The sequence below is a fragment of the Aedes aegypti genome, chromosome 3 (assembly GCF_002204515.2).
Source record: "Aedes aegypti strain LVP_AGWG chromosome 3, AaegL5.0 Primary Assembly, whole genome shotgun sequence".
NCBI classification, from domain to species: Eukaryota; Metazoa; Arthropoda; class Insecta; order Diptera; family Culicidae; genus Aedes; species Aedes aegypti.
In genome coordinates this window covers 142,672,853-142,693,917 of record NC_035109.1, presented here as the reverse complement: position 1 = coordinate 142,693,917, position 21,065 = coordinate 142,672,853, and the positions used below count along the sequence as shown (strand labels likewise).

The following is a 21,065-nucleotide window of genomic DNA, read 5'->3' as shown; positions in this document are numbered from 1 at the left end:
CCCATCATGTTGTGTAAAAACATGGCCGCCACCAGATCTACGAGTGGCAATCAGCGGATAGATGGCGCCACCGGTGCCACCCTTCTAACTTATGAAGCTGTCAAATTCATTGTTTTGTTTTGATTCATCGTCGTGATTATCGGTGATTTGTTTTTCGATCGATAAATATTAAGATCAAATGGGTCGCAAATGCGAATTATATTTTTGCGCGAATCACCAAGGCAGCTCCGAAAAAACAAAACATGTTTCTTTCTACAGTTTCCCAAAAAGTGAAGTGCTGTAAGTAATACGATAGTGCAATATATCTGTCTCTCTACTACAAGAAACACTTCATTTTATTAGTTGCGCACTTTGGGTAGAATCTTGTCTTTCTGAGGAAATTTTGGAAATTTTCAAAACTCTGGGCGCTTCAGCTTTTTCCAAACGAAAAATATGCTCTGACCACTTTCCTTCAGAAGCTTTTCGAGATGTTCATAACAAAAATAAAGGGTAAGTAAAACATCATAAAATATGAATATCATTACAACCTTTAAATACTTATACTATTCGTAGGTTAAAACCTGGTGCCGTTCCGTCTTCTCGCGCAAAAATCGTTTTCAATGATGGGTCCGAAAGTTTTCTGGCAAATTCTCAAGATGCTGCTAACGAGAACTTGGAGTCTAACGAAATGACCGTAGAATTCATCGATGGAGACGATGATTTTGCCAAATGGTTTCAGCTAACTTCCACTGAAACGTGTCCTGAAAATGATCATCCGAACAACTCAACTACGAACGACGACACACAAAATTCAAACGCCGTAGAATTGGCCATGGCCGCAGATTGTTCCCTACCTCCGGCTGTGAGCGATATTGAGACTGAGTGTCTTCTACAACAACCAGCTATTGATAATCCGGAGAATATTTTGCAAACCAGCTCGGAAGTTAGTGAACAGCAGAAACATATCGATGGAGTCGAAGAATTCGAGGTTATTATTCTATCCCAAGATAGTATCGAGAGCCATTCTCAAGTAGATAAGACAATCGAATTCCGTCAAAGGATCAGAGAAAAGGAAGCTACAATAAAAGCGCTCAGAAGAAAAATTAACTTTCTTCGGCGGCAAATGTTTGTGCAAGACCAAACCAGCAAACGTCGTTTGATGGCAAACAACAAACACAAAAAGCTGATCTTCAATCTACGTAAAGAGCTGAGACTCTTAAAAAAAAACCAAGACGGAAAACGAAGTACTCGGAGAACAAGCTAAGCAAAACCCAATTATTTATGACACCTTGAAGAATGCCACCAGATCGACCAAAGGACGATATCATTCGGATACTAAAAAATTCGCCTCTGCAACATATTTGAGCGGTCCACGTACATATCGATTCGTACGGAAATCAACACACCTCGTACTACCCCACAAAAGTACTGTTTATGGGTATAACAGGAACATTCGAATCAACCCAGGACTGAATAAAACTATTCTTTCACGAATGAAGAATAGAATTAAAGATTTCAAATCTTAACGTGATAGAATAGTTATGGTTTGCTTAGACGGGATGTCTATCAAACCCGAACTGACTTATTGTGCTAAGTCCGACACCTTTCATGGTTTTCCCTACGATGGAACTAATCGGAGAATCGAAAAAAATTATCCAGCCAAGCTAGCGACTGAGGCTGTGGTAGTCATGACTTCCGGAATTTATAGTCGCTTCAAGCAGGTAATTGTCCACATTTCATATTTTATGCATTAATAAATAAATTAAAAATTATATAGCCTATAGGATACCTACTTGCACACAATAGTCTCGGTAGTGACCTGCAGATGAAGTTTGTTGAGCAGAGTGTCGTGGCAATCAGAAAATGCGGGTTAATTCCAATGGCCCTAGTAATGGATCAGTGTACTACAAATCAAAAAATGGTTCGTGAAGCTGGTGCCACTTATGCAGATCCAATCATTACCATCGATGGCAAGGAGATTGCTGTCCTATACGATACACCTCATCTGCTAAAAAATACGCGAAATGCTCTATACCGTCATAATGCTGTATTCGAAGGTGCAATTGCATCGTTTGAACATATAAAGCAGCTGCATGATGAAGATGTGACGTCAATTATGAGGATGGTCCCAAAATTGTCCCTGAAATGTATCGCATTACCTCCATTCACAAAAATGAATGTACCTTTAGCGACTCGAACACTAAGCGAATCAGCATCGATTGCGATCAAACATTATGTACAAACCTATCGACTAGATAAAGAAGCTTTACATACTGCATCTTTCATAGCATTCCACGACAAGCTCTTTGATATTTTGAACTCATAAGAGCGTTATGCGGATTCTGTTGGGAAAGTAAGTATTTATTTGAATTGCTAATTGTAACCAGGTTAAAATTTATCAAATTATTATACGGATACATAATTACACTAACCGTGTTTTAGCACCAATTTACGCTCATTTATACAAAATTTAATTTAATTAAAAAAAAAAACATTTCCTCAACAGCCCTACAGAACACCTATCACCGAAAACTCACTTCATTTGGAATTTCTTAAAAAGGCACAGAAATTACTTGAGAACATGTATTACACCACCAGCGACTCCTTTGACTTCCGAAAGGTATGAAGTATAACTGTGTTAATCGCTAACATAAATTATGATTCCAATAATACTACTTTACAGGCAAAAAAGGAGACAAAAAAGTTAACAGCTGCACAAAGGGTTCCGTCGTATCTAAAAGGATATCTTGGAAACATAAACGCACTTTTTTGGATATGGAGAAAAGTGAGAACTGAATTCGCTTGCACATACTTGTGCACAAATCCTTTTTGTCAGGATTGCTCAGAGAACTTCTTTTCGGAAATTCGAAGGAGATGTGGATTCAATGATGCTCCGAACGCATTCCAATTCAGCAGTGCGTTTAAATATGCAATGTTGACCGCAGCAAACGAAATCTTTGAGGAAGGTAAAAATTGCCAGAACGACGGTCGACAACCGTTACTGAACGAACAAGATCTAGAAGACATGACAGAAAATATTGAGCATGTAATGTCATATGAATTTGAACCGCTAGATCTAGATTCACCTTTTGTTGCACAAAAGAAGGATCTTAATGCTTTGGTTTTTATACTTGGGATAGCAATAACAAAATTAGCTCATGAAAAATGTCGGTCCAAATTGACAGCACCACAAGACGCTGCATATTTGGATAGCGAGGACTATGAATTTTCCAAGTTAAAGGCTCAAGTCGCGTCACGGAAGCTGAACATTCCAAATAACATACTTTACGCTATTGGTCTGCTAGCTTTTGCAGCATTTAAACAAAAATTTGAAAAATTTCTTTTCCAAAACCGGAGACATGTAAAGACGCGTCTGAAGCAATACGTTACATATGATGTTTTTGACGCTACAGTTTGTAAGTCATGCTTTAGTAGATTAGTGGACTTCATTTTCAATACGTTAATTCAAGCATTTTTGCGAGAAACTCGACTAAAGAATAAAATGTCCGAAAACAACAAGCGTAAAACAAAACGGAATAGAAAGGCAGTTCGTATGAATTTGCCTCATCCAGCCTAATGTGTTCGGAAGCATATATTGTTACTAGGAAGGCAGTAAAACAACTACAATTAAACTTTTAAATAAAATGTTAAAGATTTCAAATTTTTCCACGCTTTTATTTTACTCCCGTTTACCATAAATAAAGCAGATATTCAACAACACCAATGGTCCCATCAATCAATCGATCAATCAATCAAATTTACCAGAATAATAAATATAATTGTCTTATAGCCTTAATTGAAAACTACCATAATAATAAGCTTTTCATAACAAAGGACAATTCTGTACAGTTTTGTGAAAATTTCGAATGTGGAAACGGTTTTTATTATGATGACTATTTGGAGCATGCTCTAGCGGATCATAAAACACTAGACATTCAAACACTGTTTTTCAGGTCGAATCCGGAGCGGCTCATATTGCCCCGTATGTTCATATTGCCCCCATTGCCCCTATGCATAAATTGCAGCTTGAGCAGCATGGTTAATTGGGGAAGGTCTACTTGGGCATATCCGTGATTAATTATGGCATGGTGGAGGGTGTATATCGATAAAATTGTCTCAAACTTAGTCATAACATGCACTCAATATAAACCGTCTTGTGTCATTCTCGTTCGCCCTAGCTTAAAAAAAAACTCCTGGTAGTGTCGTAAATATGATAAATCTACCTACCTAATAAACTAATACCAAATAGAAACAGTCCTATTGGATGTAGGACAGTCTAGGAATCACCTTTGGTTGGCAGTGGATGGCGGCGTCTTGTAGATCCTTTCAAAAATGCAATGTTGTTGAAAGCGACAATCTTCTGAAGACTGATCGGAGTTTTTGGCCTAGTATGTTGCTCGGACAAGCTGGTCGCCTACATGTTCGATCCTACAGGTCATGGCTCCTTCCAATTCGTAGTATTCTTAAAAATCCCTGCTGCATATTGCTACATTACCAATCCAATCTTATGGAACGTTTCTGGAGAGGACTCCTCCGACAAATATCACAGTCACTGCATCGGCAGCAGGCCGCTTCAACCCGGGGATTTTGGGATTCGTTTAATCCTGATTTGTTTTTCACTTGGGGATTTCAATCGACTTCTTAAACGAATTTTAAATTTTCAGCAAAAAAAAAACAGCGCTGCGCGTTCATCCAGTGTTGTTGTTTTTGTTTTGATCAGGTGGAAGTCGGCAGAGGGTGGTTAAGGTGAAATTAACTGCGTCCAATTTGCAAGAATGGCACTCAACATACAATTATACGTGTAAGTATGATGCTTCCCATAAAACAAACGAACATGAAAGTGTTATTTGTTTCGAGGAGGCAAACAATGAGGAGAAATTACAAAACGAGCATCTTTACCGTGATAAAATTATTGTTATTCAAAAAACGAAAATCTGATGGTATCCATATTGGCTACTAGATTTGGGTTCAATTTCGTATATCCTTAAAGTAGTGAAATGAAAGACGATCAAAATGTCACTTTTAATGTAGTAATTTGTGGACTAGGCGGCGCTAGTGAGCAGGCTGATTTCAACGTATTTAAATTTGAAAATTTACACAGGAAATTCGAAAAAGTTTATATGAGCTTCAACGTCTGTCTGCGGTTTCTCTATTGAGATTCTGCTCAGAGGATTCAAACATTAATGAGAGAACAAAAATAATGAAAATTTTTAATTGAATGTATTTCAATTACTTAGTAATGATTACAGAAATTTGTAGCTGTGATAGTGAAATTTTAATGATTAGTCTGCATTTTAATCCATTTCTCAGCCATTTTTTAACCGATTCAAGTTCTTTTATCGGCTAATCAAAGCTCTGACATTCATTTTGATCAATTTCTCAGCTATTTTTTAACCGATTCAAGCTCTTTTTTCGTCGATTGAAAGCTTTGACATCATTCACAATCATATTGCAATCGAATTATAAATGACAGAGATAAAAATCGTTTTTTCTTCATTTTTTTTTAAATTCCTCTTTTTCTATTTAAGCTTAAAGAAACTCGCTGGCAAAATCATTTTAGGACATCAATTTATCCTTTTTCGGTATTATTTTACAGGATGGGAACATGGGTTAATAGATCCTCTTAAACCATGATACCATGATAAAAAGCGTACCTATGAAAAATTTCAACACGAAAAGATCGTCGATCTTAAACGAGGTTACACAAAATCGTGTTCTTCTGGACCAACACATACTTTTAGTGTGAAAATGAGAAGAAAAAAGGAAACAAAATCGATTTGCAGGATGTGTGAAAATAACACATGGTTTGTTGGCCCAGAAGAGCCCGAATTTGTGTAACTTTATTAAACAAAGGGTGGAATCTGGGCGGTTTAGGCTTATGTTCTATGGAACACTAAGCTGAAAAGCTGACGACGCTGTCGCAGTGGAGATGTTATGCGGTTTTTCTGAACCGGAATAAAAGGCAGAAGTGAAGGGGAATATCTCTGATCTATTTAACACCTTGTTTGGTATCTGTGAACCTAAGGAAGTTGATGCGACGACAGGAGTGTTCTCAAACTTTCCACTTGGCACAAAAAGCAAACAACAGCAGAGTGACTTACTTTTCTTACGGCTTCCAATATTTGTATTCACGGTTAACTCCTTCAATAAACAACTTAAGCATTAAGTTTACTCGTTACGCATCATCTTCTCCTTCTGCCGCTGGAGCTTCTTCTTGGACAACTTCTTCTTAGCGGGTTCGTTCTCGGCGGCCTTGGTCACAACATCCTCCTTCTCGGTGAGGGACAGCTCGATGTGACACGGCGAGGACATGTACGGGTTGATGCGACCGTGGGCACGATACGTACGACGACGGAGGCACGGCGCCCGGTTAACTTGGATGTGGTCGACGACCAGCCGGTCAACGTCCAGTCCCCGGTAGTCGGCGTTGGCTTCGGCGTTCTTCAACAGCTGCAGCAGGAACTCGGCCGATTTCTTGGGCCAACGGCCAACGGATGTGTTCCAGTGCTTGGCCTGGGCGCAGCGACCGACACCACCGTTGAAGCGACGGAATGGAACGCACTCCTTCTTCTCGCAGACGTTCTTCAGGAACTTCTGGGCACGGCGCAGAGGCATACGCTTGATGGCTAGCGCCGTTTCGCGGGTGTTCTGGAATGAAAATACATCCATTAGTACCGTGTACGCACCAAACTTTGCGCAGTTAAGAAATTATCATCGTATTTTTGCTTCAAATAAGGCTAAAATATGTATCTTTTTATTCAAACTTCTGCCAAAGATAGGCTTTTAACCCTTCAGTAAAACGCGCGATTTAAAAAAAATAAAAATGATTCACAAAAAATTAAAAAAATGCAAAAGGTGATGCAATACCTTGTGCCTAACATTGCGCACAAAATCTGAATTGTTCCTAACTTTGCGCATGATGTGCCTAACTTTGCGCATGCCTTAAATTGCTCGTTTACTCTAAATAATTTTACTTTTTTACTGGTTTCGTATTAAATAAAAAGGTTACAACTAATATGAGTTTCATCAAGAGTTTTTTCCGTGGATTTCAATTTAATTTATTCAATCACCTCAAACATAGAGTGCCCACGAATAGTGATTTACTCTGTTCTTATTTTTTTATAATACATATATTCACAAGATTACAATCTGAGCAATATAGTTTACAGTCGCAGCTTATGCCTATTTGTTATCGTACGTTGCTTTATATAACACATTCTCTTTTTTTTTAAATTCTTAAACTGAGAGATGTATCGTTGATCTCTCCGGATTAATTATTTTTTATCTATTTGCCGCCAGTATGGATATTCCATAATTGAACGCTTTTTTCAGACAACTGGAGCTTGAATCATTGTCCTTCAACTGGGAAGCCAACCTTTGCGCTATCAATTATCCAAGTTTACAGTAATAGTCTCCTGTGTTACTACAGTGGATTTTCCGAGATTTGCAAGAATATTACATGTAGCCGCTGCTTTATGGATTGAGTGACCATTCCTGGTAAGGTCGACAGATTTTGTCATTTGCAAGGACGTACATGTATTTACGTGCCATTTCGAATTGCTAGAAGTGCGCAAAAATTAAGACCCTCGTGTAAAAAATGGGTCCTAACATTGCGCATCGCTTTTTTCAAATAAAAATTCAACATATTGTATGGAAAATAAATGGAATTACTAGAATATTACCTTTCTTGCAAATACACCGCAAATATACTTTTCACAACACAGTTTTGTTCATAAAAATGTTGATTTTTTGCAGAGCCACTCCTTAGCGCTTGTTCTAAGACGGTGTAAAAGTTGATGTTTATGCGTATGACAATGAGGTTTTTTGTTTATTTACTAACATTAACGAGGGTTTCTTAGTAAACAAATGTATGTCAAATACTTATTTCACATAAACAAACATGTTGCTGAAACTGAATTGTTAAAAAAATCAATGATTAATTATCATTTTTTCGTGCTTCTTAAAAATGCGCAAAGTTTGGAGCTGCGCAAAGTTAGGTGCGTACACGGTACATATTAAATTGATACACAGGTCTGGTGGCAATTAAGTGTCTTTAAAATAGGAGCTTTGGAGACCTCATGCTTGGAAAGCAGACCAAACTGAAGTCAAAAAAGATTTACCAGGAATTCCTCATACGATTCTTTCAATTTTTTTTGCAAAACTTGGTCTTGTCCGCCAGGATTTTATCCAGTGATTCCATTCATGCATCGATTTCCCTAACCACTTGCAATAGTTTGCTTAATTGTTTCCTGAAATTTCAGTACGATTAGAGGAATTTCAGCAAAACGTTGCAGATAACATCCCGAGATGCCTCAACATTTCTAAGGGTCATTTCTCAACTTGTTATTCAGGATTTATTTAAACGGTTCTCCAGAAACTCTTTGAAAAAGTCTCGAATAATTTATCCCGGGATTTTTTTATGGAATATCCATAGAGAATTGTCAAGGAATGTTTTTAGAATCTCAAGGAAAGTTTTTTTTAGCCTGAAAAAATATGGGAGGTAATTTTAAAAGAAATCCCAAACTAATCTCTGGTAAAACTACTGTAGAAGTTCATGATAAAAAGATATCTTGCAAAGATCTCTGAATAAACTCCTGGATTTTTGGGGAGTTTTGAACAATTTTCTAGATAAATTGCAAGGGTAATTATTGCGAGATTTCCGAAAGAATCCCTTGACAAACATCAGAATACATTTAAATAGAAAGGATCTGAGAAAATACTGTTGTAGCATTTACTGGTGAAACCTGTAGTAGAATCTTAAATAAAATTTTGAAGAATCCATGGAGATTTCACTTGAGCATCGCTTGAGAGCACTGCAAAAATAATCCCGGTAAGAAGAACTGAAGAAATCCATAGATAAATTTACCAAAATAATCACATGATGAATGCTTGTTTCAATTTGTTGAAATTCTGGGAGATCTATTAATAGATTTTCTGAAGAAATCCTTAAAAGAATTTTTGAATGTCTGGAAAAATAGTACATACATTCTTAAAGGATTCCATATGAAAACGGTTGGAAAAATCGGCGTAGGAACTCTTGGAGGAAATATTAGATTTCTTAGAAAAGCTCCTATAGCAAGCTTTGGGGAATCTGATGAGCGAGACAACAACTGAAGATATTGGTGGAAGAATGAGTGGATAAATCAGAGAAAAACCCGGTAAAGTTTATGTGAAAATATTCATAGCGAAACCTGCGTAAAGTACTGGATTTAGTATCTTTGGATTTTCTGTACAGAACTGTACAGAAGTTTCACCATGTTCTGGAATGCCTGAAGGAATTCATTCCTATTTACGAAGCTTCTCCTCGAGGAAACTGACATTAATAAAAAAAAAAACAATGAAAAACGGCCAACGAGTCTCTGGGGTCTCTACAATTTTGTACCCAGATTCGCAGCACGAATAAAAAGGAAAAAGGAGACTTTAAAGACGATCTTTTAGGTTAAAAAGAGACTAAGGAATTGAAGGTCTTGCATTAAAATATTAACCAAGTCTTAAATGGGTTTTTTTTCCAAGAATTTCATAGGAAACTAAATTCAAGTATTTACCCATGTTTCCTTCAGGAATTACTCCAAAAATATCTTGACGAGTTCGTTTAGTGCTTCTTTTTACAAACTTCCTACAAGAATTTCTTTCGAGATATTTTCAAGAATTGGACCTGGAACTTTTCTAGGAGCAACCGCAGTAACTATTCCGACTTTGTCAGTCATCTCCCCAGAAATTCTTCCGATAATTCTTTCACAATTTTTTCAAGAAGTGTCATCCAAGATTTTCATTGAGCGAGCGCATTTTCAAGGATGTATTTTTTTTTTCTAGGGATGCCTCCACTGTTTTCTCCGAAATAGTCGGACGAAATGATGAAAGTATTCCTAAAATTCCTTAAAGTAACTTAATAAAGAATAGCTTATTGAATTTATTGACGAATTCATGAAAGTATTCTGGAATGATTCCTGGATGGCTTTTATTGGGCAATTTCTGGGAGAGGCCGTGGATGAATTCTTAGAGGAACATATCAAAATAGCTGACAGTATAAATGTAAAAATCGGCGTAGGATCTTTTGGAGTAATCCTTGTAGCAGGGCAGGTAGCGACGGAGTGTCTTTAAAAAAAAAAGAACTATATAGACCTCATTATTGAACAAGAACCAAGAAAACATAAAGAAATCAAACGGAACTAAGATATACATACCAGAGCTCATAAGGATTTATCAGAGAAATCGAACAGACGTAAGGAGTGCTTATCTGTTTCCTTGTGACATTACAACTTTTACGGATATCCTAAGGAATTCATCCGAGAATTAAGTAGAGGATACCACCAAAATTACAACCTAGGATTTTTTTTAAGGATAATCCAATTACATCAGAGAATCCAGTCCGAAGTCCTTCAGAAATTCACTCAGTGATTCTTCCATTAACTTTCCTACAATTTCCACCATGTTCAAGAATTTGAACCAGTAATTTCTTAGAATTTGCTTCAAAATTTCGCTGAAGGATAGCTACAGAAATTACTCCGGAGATTCCTCCTAATATTTTCTAGCAATTTGTTGAAAAAAAAACAAATGTGATTGTCCTTGAACCACGTGGTAATTTCTCTTGATTTCAAAGCGACCCCGTCCCACTCGTGGTCTTTCGTGTGAACACCGTGGTCATTGGCCAGTGGCCAGACCCACAACCCTTTCGCCCTAAATGACCACATGGTTTATGGACGATCTCAAATAAGTCTTCAAAGAATCTATCCAGATAGTCTTTCAGGGGTGACTTACAACATATTGGAGAATATCCTCAAAACTCTGGGAGGAATTTTTAGAGAGGACATCAGCTCTAATAAAACTTCTGTATAATTTCTTGATAAACTCCTGCAAGCTTATCTGAAGGAATTGCTGGAGGAAGTCTTTGAGGTTTTTTAGATAGAAATTGCTAATATCGAAAAAAAAAATCAAATACATGGTTAGCTTACTGCAGGGTTTTCTACGGGAATTGCTTGAGAAACATGAGAAGGAAATTTGTGATGATTGATCGGAGAAATCACTGGAACAATAGTAGTTGTTGTGTTTGCAGATGTGAAATCTTAATTGATTTTTTTTTTATGAACCCTGGGCCCAGATAGCCGTAGCGGTAAACGCGAAGCTATTCTGCAAGACCAACCAAGCTGTGTATCGTGGGTTCGAATCCAACCGGTCAAGGATGTTTTTCGTACCTGCCACACGATGCACAAAAATGGTCAATGGCAATGAAAGCTCTAAATTAATAACCGTGGAAGTGCTCATATAAACAATACGCTGAAAAGCAGGCTCGGACGTAACGCCAGAAAGAAGAAGAATCCATGAACATTTCATTTGAGAAATTACTCAGAATCAACCGTATGTTTCATCAATACTGCTGATGAAATACTTGAATAAAGGCACTATTTAATGAAGAATTTGCGGTAAACGTTATTGAAAGAAAATGCTAAATTGCCTTAGCGTTAGCGTTAGCGTTAGCGTAGTTACGGTATACTTCGTAGATTGGATACTAGCAACATTCATGTTTCTTTTTAATAATCTCATCCTGACTACTTTCAAGAACAAGGCAGGGGAGTATACCTTGTTCAAATCATAAACAAGAATACTAAAAGCATGAATATCGCTATTCCCGGCCACGCCCATCTTTACCGTAACTTGGGATAGGGGAAGGAAATGTTGATGTAGCACTTACTTAATGAGAGGCCACCGACTCAGCGACACCCTCATAAGTGCTACGGAGTTGGAGGTTGGGGAAGGTATATTGTCAGGATTCGCCTAGAAAGCTGGCGATAGACCATAAATATTTGTTGTTTAAGCGTTTTCAAATTAATCTTTTGAATGCCGGCAATCAAAAGAGAAAACAATAGCTTATTTATAGTATAAATAGTATTTCGCGAAATGCTTGTCGATTGTGCAGTAATATTTTTGCTCAACAACCAGTAAAAAGCAAAACCGATCCCTCCAGGGTCATCGGATTGTGTAACGATACGCGTAAAAAAAAAAAAAAATCACGCCTATTGAAAAACTGTACTGTGCTCATTGAAAAACTGTACTGGGTGGTACTGTATTTTTAGATAATCGAAAAACGAAAGGAAGCGCGTTCGAACTAAACACCCTAGGACACAGTCGGTTTTTCTGCTCAAAATTATACGAAAAGCAGGATCGATCCCTCCAGGGTCATCGAACAGTTAAAAAGCATCCACAACCGATTGTTAGTTGCGTTACACCCGCCCGGACAGAATGCGCAATCTGAACATAATTATCAAACTCCGAAAATAACATTTTCCGTTCAAGAAACGATCAGAAGTTCCACGACGCGAACAAAAACGATCCGGAAGGCTCACAAAAGAAAAAGTATCATACTGGAACAAACTCACCGGATTGATTCTCTAAATAAAGAAAATGCTAAATTGCCTTAAAGGAAAAAGACATTCCTTAAGGAAATTGTGGAGCAATTCTTGATTATTGAAACTGTTGATGAATTCTTGACGCAATGCATATAAAATGACTGGACGATGAACTAGAAAAATTGGCGTTAAAAATATTGTAGGGTTTCCTTGAAGAATTCTCAAACGAATTTCATGAGAAACTTTTGAATAACTGCTATGAATTTTATAGGAAGAACTGCTGTAGGAATCTTTAGAAGATCTCCTAAAGTAACAATTGAATGAATCAATGGAAAAGTCAATGGAAAAATCCTGCCAGGATAGTTATTGTGGATATTTTCAGAATAATCCCTATGAAAATAACCGGAAATTCCTCTAAGCACCCCTTGAGAAATCGCTAAAGGAATTTCATGACGAAGTCCAGGAAGAATTATTGAAGAAAATCGGGGGGTTTCCAGGAATAGTTCCTGAAAGTATTTCAGAAGAAACCGCTAAAAGAACTTAAAGCTTTTCCTCGTCACAAGAAAAATCAAAAATTGACTTTTAGGTAAAAAGGGAGAGAAATTTGCACATTGTGGCGAGCTCGCCATAAACAAAAAGCCACTTGAAACAGGATACATAATAATAACAATAGAGAGCTGCATCCTAGCATTTGGACCGTCTCTTAAACGAGATGTGCTACCAGGCCTGTTGTAGTGTTTTCCCAAACGAAGTTCTTCAAGAACTTTAAAAAATATGAGGATTTTCTCGGAAGAACTCCTGTTGAAATCTTTGGATAACATGCTCGAGTAACTACTGGGAAAGTCGATGGATCTCTTGAGGAAATCTTGAGAAATCCAAGCAAGAGATTCTGAAACGAACAAGACGTCTTTCGCTAAAATTTCAGAAAGAAATATCAGAGTAATCACTATGTAGAGTACTGCAAGCAGTACAAGTTTTCAACTCGCTTTCACTTTTAAGTTCTACATAGTATGTTATGTGACTTGAGGTAGTTGTGTTAGATTTAGAAAAAATAATGAACGAGCTCCAGGGAGATTTGGTGGGGAATATTTCTCGATTATTTTATGATCTCGTCCTAAAAGCTATTGGTAACCAAGTGTGTAGCTTGCTGTTACTGCGCAATGAATGAATTTACACGTTATTTTACAATGCTAAGATGAAGAGAAGATCTCCTTCTATCTCCCAGTGGTGAAATTTGTTACCTGTGTTCATTCATTTGCTTGAAACCAAAGAGCTACCCACTCGGTTACCAATGGCTTTTAGGGCGTGATCATAAATTATGCGAGAGCCTGGAAGTATCCTAGAAAAATCTCTGTAAAGCATCAACAAGCATCAAATCTTTCCCTCTAGGAATCTAGAAAGAAATTCATGAAGAATCTGTGGAATAATCGCGTGAGAATCTCTGAAGGCTTCTATGAAGCCTCCAAAAGTTTGCACGAGAATTCACTACAAGGAATAAAAGGGAAAAATATGAGACAATTTGGGTTAAAAAAAGACTACAGAGACCTTTCATTAGAAATGAAGTCTTTTAAAAGACTGTCATTAAAATAGTGGCCGTCGCTAAAAAGTGACTCACTATCAGCCCTGCCACTAGGATTTGTATGCCAGATTACTTTCTCAAGCGAGTGTCCTAATGTTTACGTTTGGCAGTTGGGCCCTTATCACATGTTATGCGAGATTTGCGACTTACCTTGAAATGCACCCGGAGGTTCGATCCGCGAGCCTTGCACGACTTAGCGGGATTATCTGGTTCCTTTGCGTAGCGACCCATCTTGAATTATCCTGGAAGATTGAAACAGAACGTCACAAATCGGAAATGAGGTTATAGCAATCAAAACAAAAAGCTAGCGAAGAAACATCGATTTTGATTTCCGTTCTAACGAATCGCCACAAATTCAGCAATTTTGTCACAGGACATCGTCCATCGATAAGCCAATCACAATCATTCGGTGGACAATTCCACGGGGGGGAAATCCTTTGTTGACGACATCCGATTTCAGCGACCACGAAAAATCACCATCCAAAGAATGCATTCCGTCAACACCAAAAATTGTAACACTTTTCGTTGGGGATTTCCCGGTCCAAAACGCACAGAATCTTCACACAACCAAATCCCCCATTAAGCAGCACTACTGAAGATCGTTTTCAACGAAATCAAAACCATTTTCACTCACTATTCAACGATATTTTTAACAATTTTTCTGGACGCACGGTAAATGTGTTCCACCACTAACCTTACAAGATGCCGGAAAGAGAGCTTTCAACTCGGTTGACAGCCAACAAGAGGGCCGAGAGTTCAATCAGATTGACAGCGGCTTTGCTTCCGGTAGGCGACTGTCACACCGGAGGGGATGAAAATTTTTCGTACCGAAAACGGGAACAAGCAAGCAAATAGGTGTGGAATTGGTGTCGCGTTGAAATGCGAAAGCTAGAATGGTTTCCGAAAAGGACGACATTTTTACTAGCTATTTATTTTCTATTGGAATCAGCTTACAAAATTGCCCATGTGCAGTGTCTAACAATAGAAATATACTGCTTCGCGTTGAAAAATGGATTAACCAACGTGCAAAGTTTGATTTTTGACCAACTTCGCCGCGTCGCAACTCGTTTCTCAATAGTGCGCATCTGAGGGGTGCGGTCTCCAACATTTCGGTCATTCAATTTGAATACAAATTTTTCTACCAGCCCAAGTAACCATTAAGGCCCAAACGCAATGATAGCGGAACGGCAACGGAATGCGGAACCGGTTCGCCAGCATGTATCACAACATCTCGACTGAGCTGACAACGAATGAAATTGGATCAACACTGAGTCGACAAGCTGATTATAGTTCATGCTGGCGAACCGGTTCCGCATTCCGTTGCCGTTCCGCTATCATTGCGTTTGGGCCTTTAAGCACTGTTATAAGCGGTATATGGGCCGCTTAACGGATTTCCAGTGCCAACATTTTCAAGTGCTCTTAGGCACGGTGACCTACGGGCAATGAAACAAGCTGTATATGGGTATATAACGCTACCACAGTGCTTGTAAGGCCTCAAGCACAATGTGAACGGCAACGCGGTACAACGGCAAAACGGCATGCCCATTTTGATCTACACATTACTTATCAATCCCATGTTGACTAAATCCTTTTCAACATTGACTCTACATGTAGAGTGTAGCTCAAGATGGGCTTGCCGTTTTGCCGTTGTACCGCGCTGCCGCTCACATTGTGCTTGAGGCTTAAGCCCTGTGCCTGCAAGCAGCAGACAACGGCTGTCAATGCTGTTAAGAGGCTTGTGTACATGACGTTTATGCCACCCGAATCAAATTTGGCTTCGTTCAAAACAAATCACGAACGGAGACGCAATTTGTCAAGAATGACAAAATTCGAAGCGATATTGAATAGCAACATGATTGTTCTTCTTCTTCTTTCTGGCGTTACGTCCAAAGTGGGTCAAAGCCTGCTTCTCAGATTAGTGTTCTTATGAGCACTTCCACAGTTATTAACTGAAAGCTTTCTTTGCCGATTGACCATTTTTGCATGTGTATATCGTGTGGCAGATACGAAGATACTCTATGCCCTGGGAATCGAGAAAATTTCTTTTACGAAAAGATCCTCGACCAGCGGGATTCGAACCTACGACCCTCAGCATGGTCATGCTGAATAGCTGCGCGTTTACCGCTACGGCTGTCTGAGCCCCCCTAACAATGATTGTTATTACGAATGATTAAAAAATACGTATCAGGTGTGGTGCTGTAAACCTGATCGCAATCCGAATGGTCTCCGGATCAACGGGACTCCAGATTAGTAATTATCTGTGTCGGGAACACGAACGACGAACCGTAACTTTTCGTTTGCGAAGGATTTTTTATAGACTCAGTCCGTCAGTTCTTGTCTCGATCTGATTTTAACACGCGTGGTAGGATTTGGGTGAAATGCTGGGTTTTACTATTTTTTGGATCTAGGAATATTCCGAGTCAAAAGAACTTGGAATTTAGGGATAACGTCTTCTCGGCTAAGACTGCGTAAGGAGTGACACCCCTATAGTACGGTGAGAGGTTGCAGAAGAACTTACTGCCAAAGTCCAAACATTAAAGACGCCAAATTGGGACGGGTTGGGATCGACCTTTCTTTAGTTCGAGACTGCATATGGAGTAACACCTCTATGGTTCGGTGAGAGGTGGCTGAAGAACTTACCGCCAGAGTCTAAATTTCAAGGAAAGTGAAGGGTTTTGGAAAGGAGGTGGACTTTTTCCTCGTTCGAGAGGCCTTCCGAGAAAGCCTATTGAACTAAGGATTCTAACCTTCGCTCTCAGCTAAGTAGTAATCCGGTCTAGTGCAAGGTTTACAAGTGTTCGACAGGATTCACCACTTTTCCGGGTTTGAAGGTCTGAAAGGGAAATCAAGGATTTTTCGAGAGAAAGAACAACTTACCGACTTCAAGTCCAACATCGAATTCAATTATTCCAGCGGCGACAAGCCGCTTTTATAGGGCTAAAACTAATCTGACTTCTTATTTTGTCCTAAAGACAGAAAGAGAGGTCAGAACTTTACTATTCTAATCTTAAAACTAACATTTTTCCTCCTTTGCTCCGCGCGCATGCAAATACGGCCCAAGTTTTATTACCTTCTTGCATTTGGTCTCATTGACTATTTTTCCCCAAAATATCAGCCCTATCTGTTGCTCCTGCCATGCCGTTTTATTACCTTTTTCCAAGCGTTGGTTCCCGCAGCTATCAATACTTTCTGGTGTATTTACATTTCCCACCGAAATAATCTATGCGCGAGGCCGTACCGGAATCCCTCCTAGAATTGATACGATTCTCTTTGGTCCAGGTATATTTGCGAGCTCCCAGAAGGGGACCAGCCAAAGCCCCAAGCTGCTGGTCTAGAGCCAACGGCAACTTCCGGGGTGGGCGCTCAAGGCCTCTTTTGATTAACCTGGATCTCAGGGTCGTTGTAGGAGGTTTCCGAGAGAATTTCCGAACTGAGTGGTGAAAAGGCGGACAATACAAAAGTGGAAGGACAACGGAAAACAAGATTTTTTTCTAAATAACCTTAAATTTAATTAGCTGAGGTTCAGACGGGCCATACATCAATTTGAAACAGAAAGAAACAGACTTTTTACAATTGACACTTTTATTTTGGGACTTCAAAAGGGGGGGGGGGGGGGTATCACTATGGATGGAGCTCACCGGTACGTTGCGGCCGTTACTGCTTCAGATGTCCTTGTAGGCGATCGATCCTGGAGTTCTTATGGGTCTTCTTCTTCATGGTTTTCATCTTTTTTCGTGCTTCTTCTTTTACGGCTACAGCATCACACATAACAGACGAAAAGGGGGGGGGGGGGGTTGGCGGTATAGGCCTTTGTAGCGTTTGGCCTTTGTTCCAAAACTCCGAAACGTCCGGGAAGTGGTACACTGCGCACATTTTGGGGTTTGTGGTCATCGAGCGAGTGGCACCTTTTCTTTGACCGACGCCAACAGTCTTGGCGTAATACCACGAAATACAAAATGTCCGTCGGTCACCACAAAATCTTCTTACTGACGTCACAATTATGTTCACCACGTACTCGCTCGGCATTGTTTGTACGTAAATGGCCAATGGTGCCTAACTCGACCAGCACTGACTTTTTTTTTTAATTTTTGAGGTGCACTTCACTGATCGTCCGTGGTGCGGCACAACACTGACTCGTACATTTTAATTTCTTACGATTTAATTTAAGGTATTATCGCTGTTGGGCTTATTTAACACGTAAGTTGTAATAACTGACGACTAATTTCGGAACTAAACCGGCTTGTATGTTAGCGGACAAATCCGGACCGTCACTTCCATCACTTCTCCGGACCAAACTTAAAAGAGAGCCTCCCAAAATCTTCCCACCCCCTTTATAGTAGTCGTAAAAAGGGGGGGGGTCCTTCCACTATCCACTACCCTTATTCAACTCCCATGTCCTTGATGACACATATCAAGAACTCGTCTTTCTTTGTAATGATGAGTGGGTCTTGGTAACGATGAGTTCCTTACACGCTAAACATATTTCAGTACTAAAGGTGTCTTGCAAAATTCTTTAAATTAAAATTCCGATTGGGCTACATGCAAAGCCTTGACATTTCCTAACCTTACACTTGTTTTCCTTTTTTGTAAATAAAGTAATATGAATTTTTGTAATATGAAAAATAAATAAACAATCTGAATAATAATGTAAATAAAAAATCTGGGTAATAAATAAATTTGTGAATACAAAAATGAATAAATAAATAAATAAATAAATAAATAAATAAATACTTAATAAAAATGAATAAATAAATAAATAAATAAATAAATAAATAAATAGATAAATAAATAAAGAACAAATCTGCAATCGGAATCAACATCAAAATAAATAAATAAGGACACCTTAAGCTACTAAGCGTAAAATAAACATCACTCAAACACTGAACCGTGGAGACAAACGTTTATCGTACACTTATAAGCGGTTTCTTCACCACCGCTTAGGCCTTAAACCTGGTTTAATCGTATGGGTAAACGTGGTTTACGGATTAAGTGAAGGTGAAGAAATCGGCCCTTAGACATTTAAATAAATAATTTATACAATACAAAAAAAAAATAACAATTGAATTAATCTGAACCATCAGCTTGCCTTCCCACCACACAAATTCATTGTTACCCAAACGATTGGTAACAGAATCAGTCCAACAGCGCTGCTATCGGTACTTGATATTGCCGCCTGGAGAACCCACGCTTAGTGCCCGTAGATTTTAGATGATTGCAGGGTGCGATATTAAGCTATCAGCGTTTGGGCATGGTGACAAGGCACAACTAGCTGAGCAACTGATAGGCAATAAACTTTTTGTTTATTAGTTTTCTCCCACGTTTCCCATTGTCAAAGGGCCGTGCGTGCCTTGCCTACGGTAGCTGGTTCGGGTGATCTCTTTTTTTTCTCTGGTACTTGTTTCTCGGGATAGTTCTGAAAGCATCGCCGGCTGTGGTCAATGATCCTTACAATGTTTCTCCCAGCCAAGTGGCTGGGTGTCATATTTTGGGATTTGTAATTTTGTTTTGGGTCGATCCTTCTACAGGTCAACGTAACGGATCACTCCGAACGGGAAAAATCATCTGTGATTCAGCTGGCAACTATTGCGTTCGTAACAATCTGAATCCACTGCAACGAACGAAATAGTCTGAAACTCACACATTTCAACTGTTCCGGATATCGTCCGGATTGCAACGACTGTGATCAGGGTTGCGGTACTGGGAAAACGGAATTTAATTGATTTTCAATGCTCTCAGTGTATTTCCTAGGGAGCTTCTCGAATATATAATACCTTTCATGTGGTTTTTGAGATTTTTATTCTGGTTTTCGCCAAAATGTAGCAATAAATTATCCAGGTTAAATTAATTCAATGTATGCTATTACCAGCATCCATGATAATACCGCTTTATGTACGATGCTGAGCAGGGTAAATCAGAAGAGCATCGATGGATCAGATGGGAATGTGACCGGAATCATTTAATAGTAGGAGATGGGAGAACATTAGTTCGGGCCGCAGTCATTCAACAAAAAAATAAAAACACTACTTGGATGAGACAGAAATAGAAAGAAAAATACATGATATATACAAACTTTTTTTTCTTTTTCCTTCGCCCACGTGCTATAAAATGTTTGACATATCTCACTTCAGGGACTAGGAACGAGCCGTTTATCGGCCGAACAATTCACCGGCTTTTAAGCGGCCCTTAATCACGATATAGTTCCAATTAGCTCTGTTGGCCATGCTTTTAAATCAACTATAGAACTGATTTGATGCCGATTTTTACGGCTTATTGGTTACTTGGGAATAGTCATAAATTACTAAAATTTAGTCATTCTGTGACTACCCGTGTTTCTGAGTGTAGTTAATTTTGACACTCGGCTCAGTCATTGGGCCATATGAATAAAATGTATGTAGTTAAGTTGAGTTTACTACATTATCGGTAGTAAACGCTACATGTGGAACACGAGAGGAACATTTTTGTGTCATTTTTCTTTCTACACCTTTCGAACATACTACAAACAACGCGTTGCTATGAATAAAAGTAGTATTTACTATAAAGCTACTGGTAGATACACGGAAACAAATTTTGTTGTATAATCTACCGAATCCATGGTAGAATTAAGAACTGCACCAACGATTTTCAACCGACTACAAAAATCTGTTAAGTTTACTATAATCTGGTGTAAATCACCGAACAGTGCAGTAAGTTTGACTATGTCCATAGTAGCATCCACTACAAAGCATTGTATTTCAATCCGTGACACCCACCGTACAACACAGTGTGGTCAAAAGTATGGTGCTAAACTTCTCAAATCAAGAATGTTTCTAGTCAAAAATACTACAACTCTGGTTAAATCAACAGAAGAAATTTTGACGTTGGTGCAGTTCTTAATTTTACCATGGATTCAGTAGTTTCTACAATAAAATTCATTTCAGTGTAGCTTCAGAGGTTGCTACTCATGCTTTTAAATAAATGGAATAATTAAAATTTCAGTAAATATCATGGGAAGACGATTTCCGTAGAAATTTTGATATTTCGAAAATAATTTTGAGATTCCGGTAAGGAGTTTTGAATTTATTTGAGATCTGGCATTCTTCCTGGCGTTACGTCCTAACTGAGAAAAAGCCTAATTCTTATCTTCTCAGTGTTCTTATGAGCACTTACACAGTTTCTAACTGAGA

General features: G+C 38.7%; 1 protein-coding gene and 1 long non-coding RNA gene across 4 annotated transcripts; one reads left to right on the top strand and one right to left on the bottom strand.

The window, feature by feature from the left end:
* Positions 1-307: 307 nt before the first annotated feature.
* Positions 308-1,461, top strand: LOC110679227. Its single transcript, XR_002502311.1, has 2 exons — positions 308-489; positions 553-1,461. It is a non-coding gene; the product is annotated as an uncharacterized LOC110679227 (long non-coding RNA).
* Positions 1,462-6,076: 4,615 nt separating this feature from the next.
* LOC5574866 (60S ribosomal protein L17) lies at positions 6,077-14,644 on the bottom strand. 3 transcript variants are annotated; one of them, XM_001655341.2, is made up of 3 exons: positions 14,597-14,644; positions 14,053-14,144; positions 6,077-6,627 (listed from the first exon to the last, which is right to left on the bottom strand). In XM_001655341.2, exons 2-3 carry the CDS (start codon positions 14,131-14,133, stop codon positions 6,148-6,150), a joined length of 561 nt encoding a protein of 186 aa, XP_001655391.1. In that variant the 5' UTR covers positions 14,134-14,144; positions 14,597-14,644; the 3' UTR covers positions 6,077-6,147. The 3 variants fall into 3 exon arrangements, with proteins under 3 accessions (XP_001655391.1, XP_001655390.1, XP_021709482.1); XM_001655340.2 differs by having other exon boundaries at positions 14,537-14,619; XM_021853790.1 differs by having other exon boundaries at positions 14,574-14,610.
* Between the last annotated feature and the right edge of the window lie 6,421 nt (positions 14,645-21,065).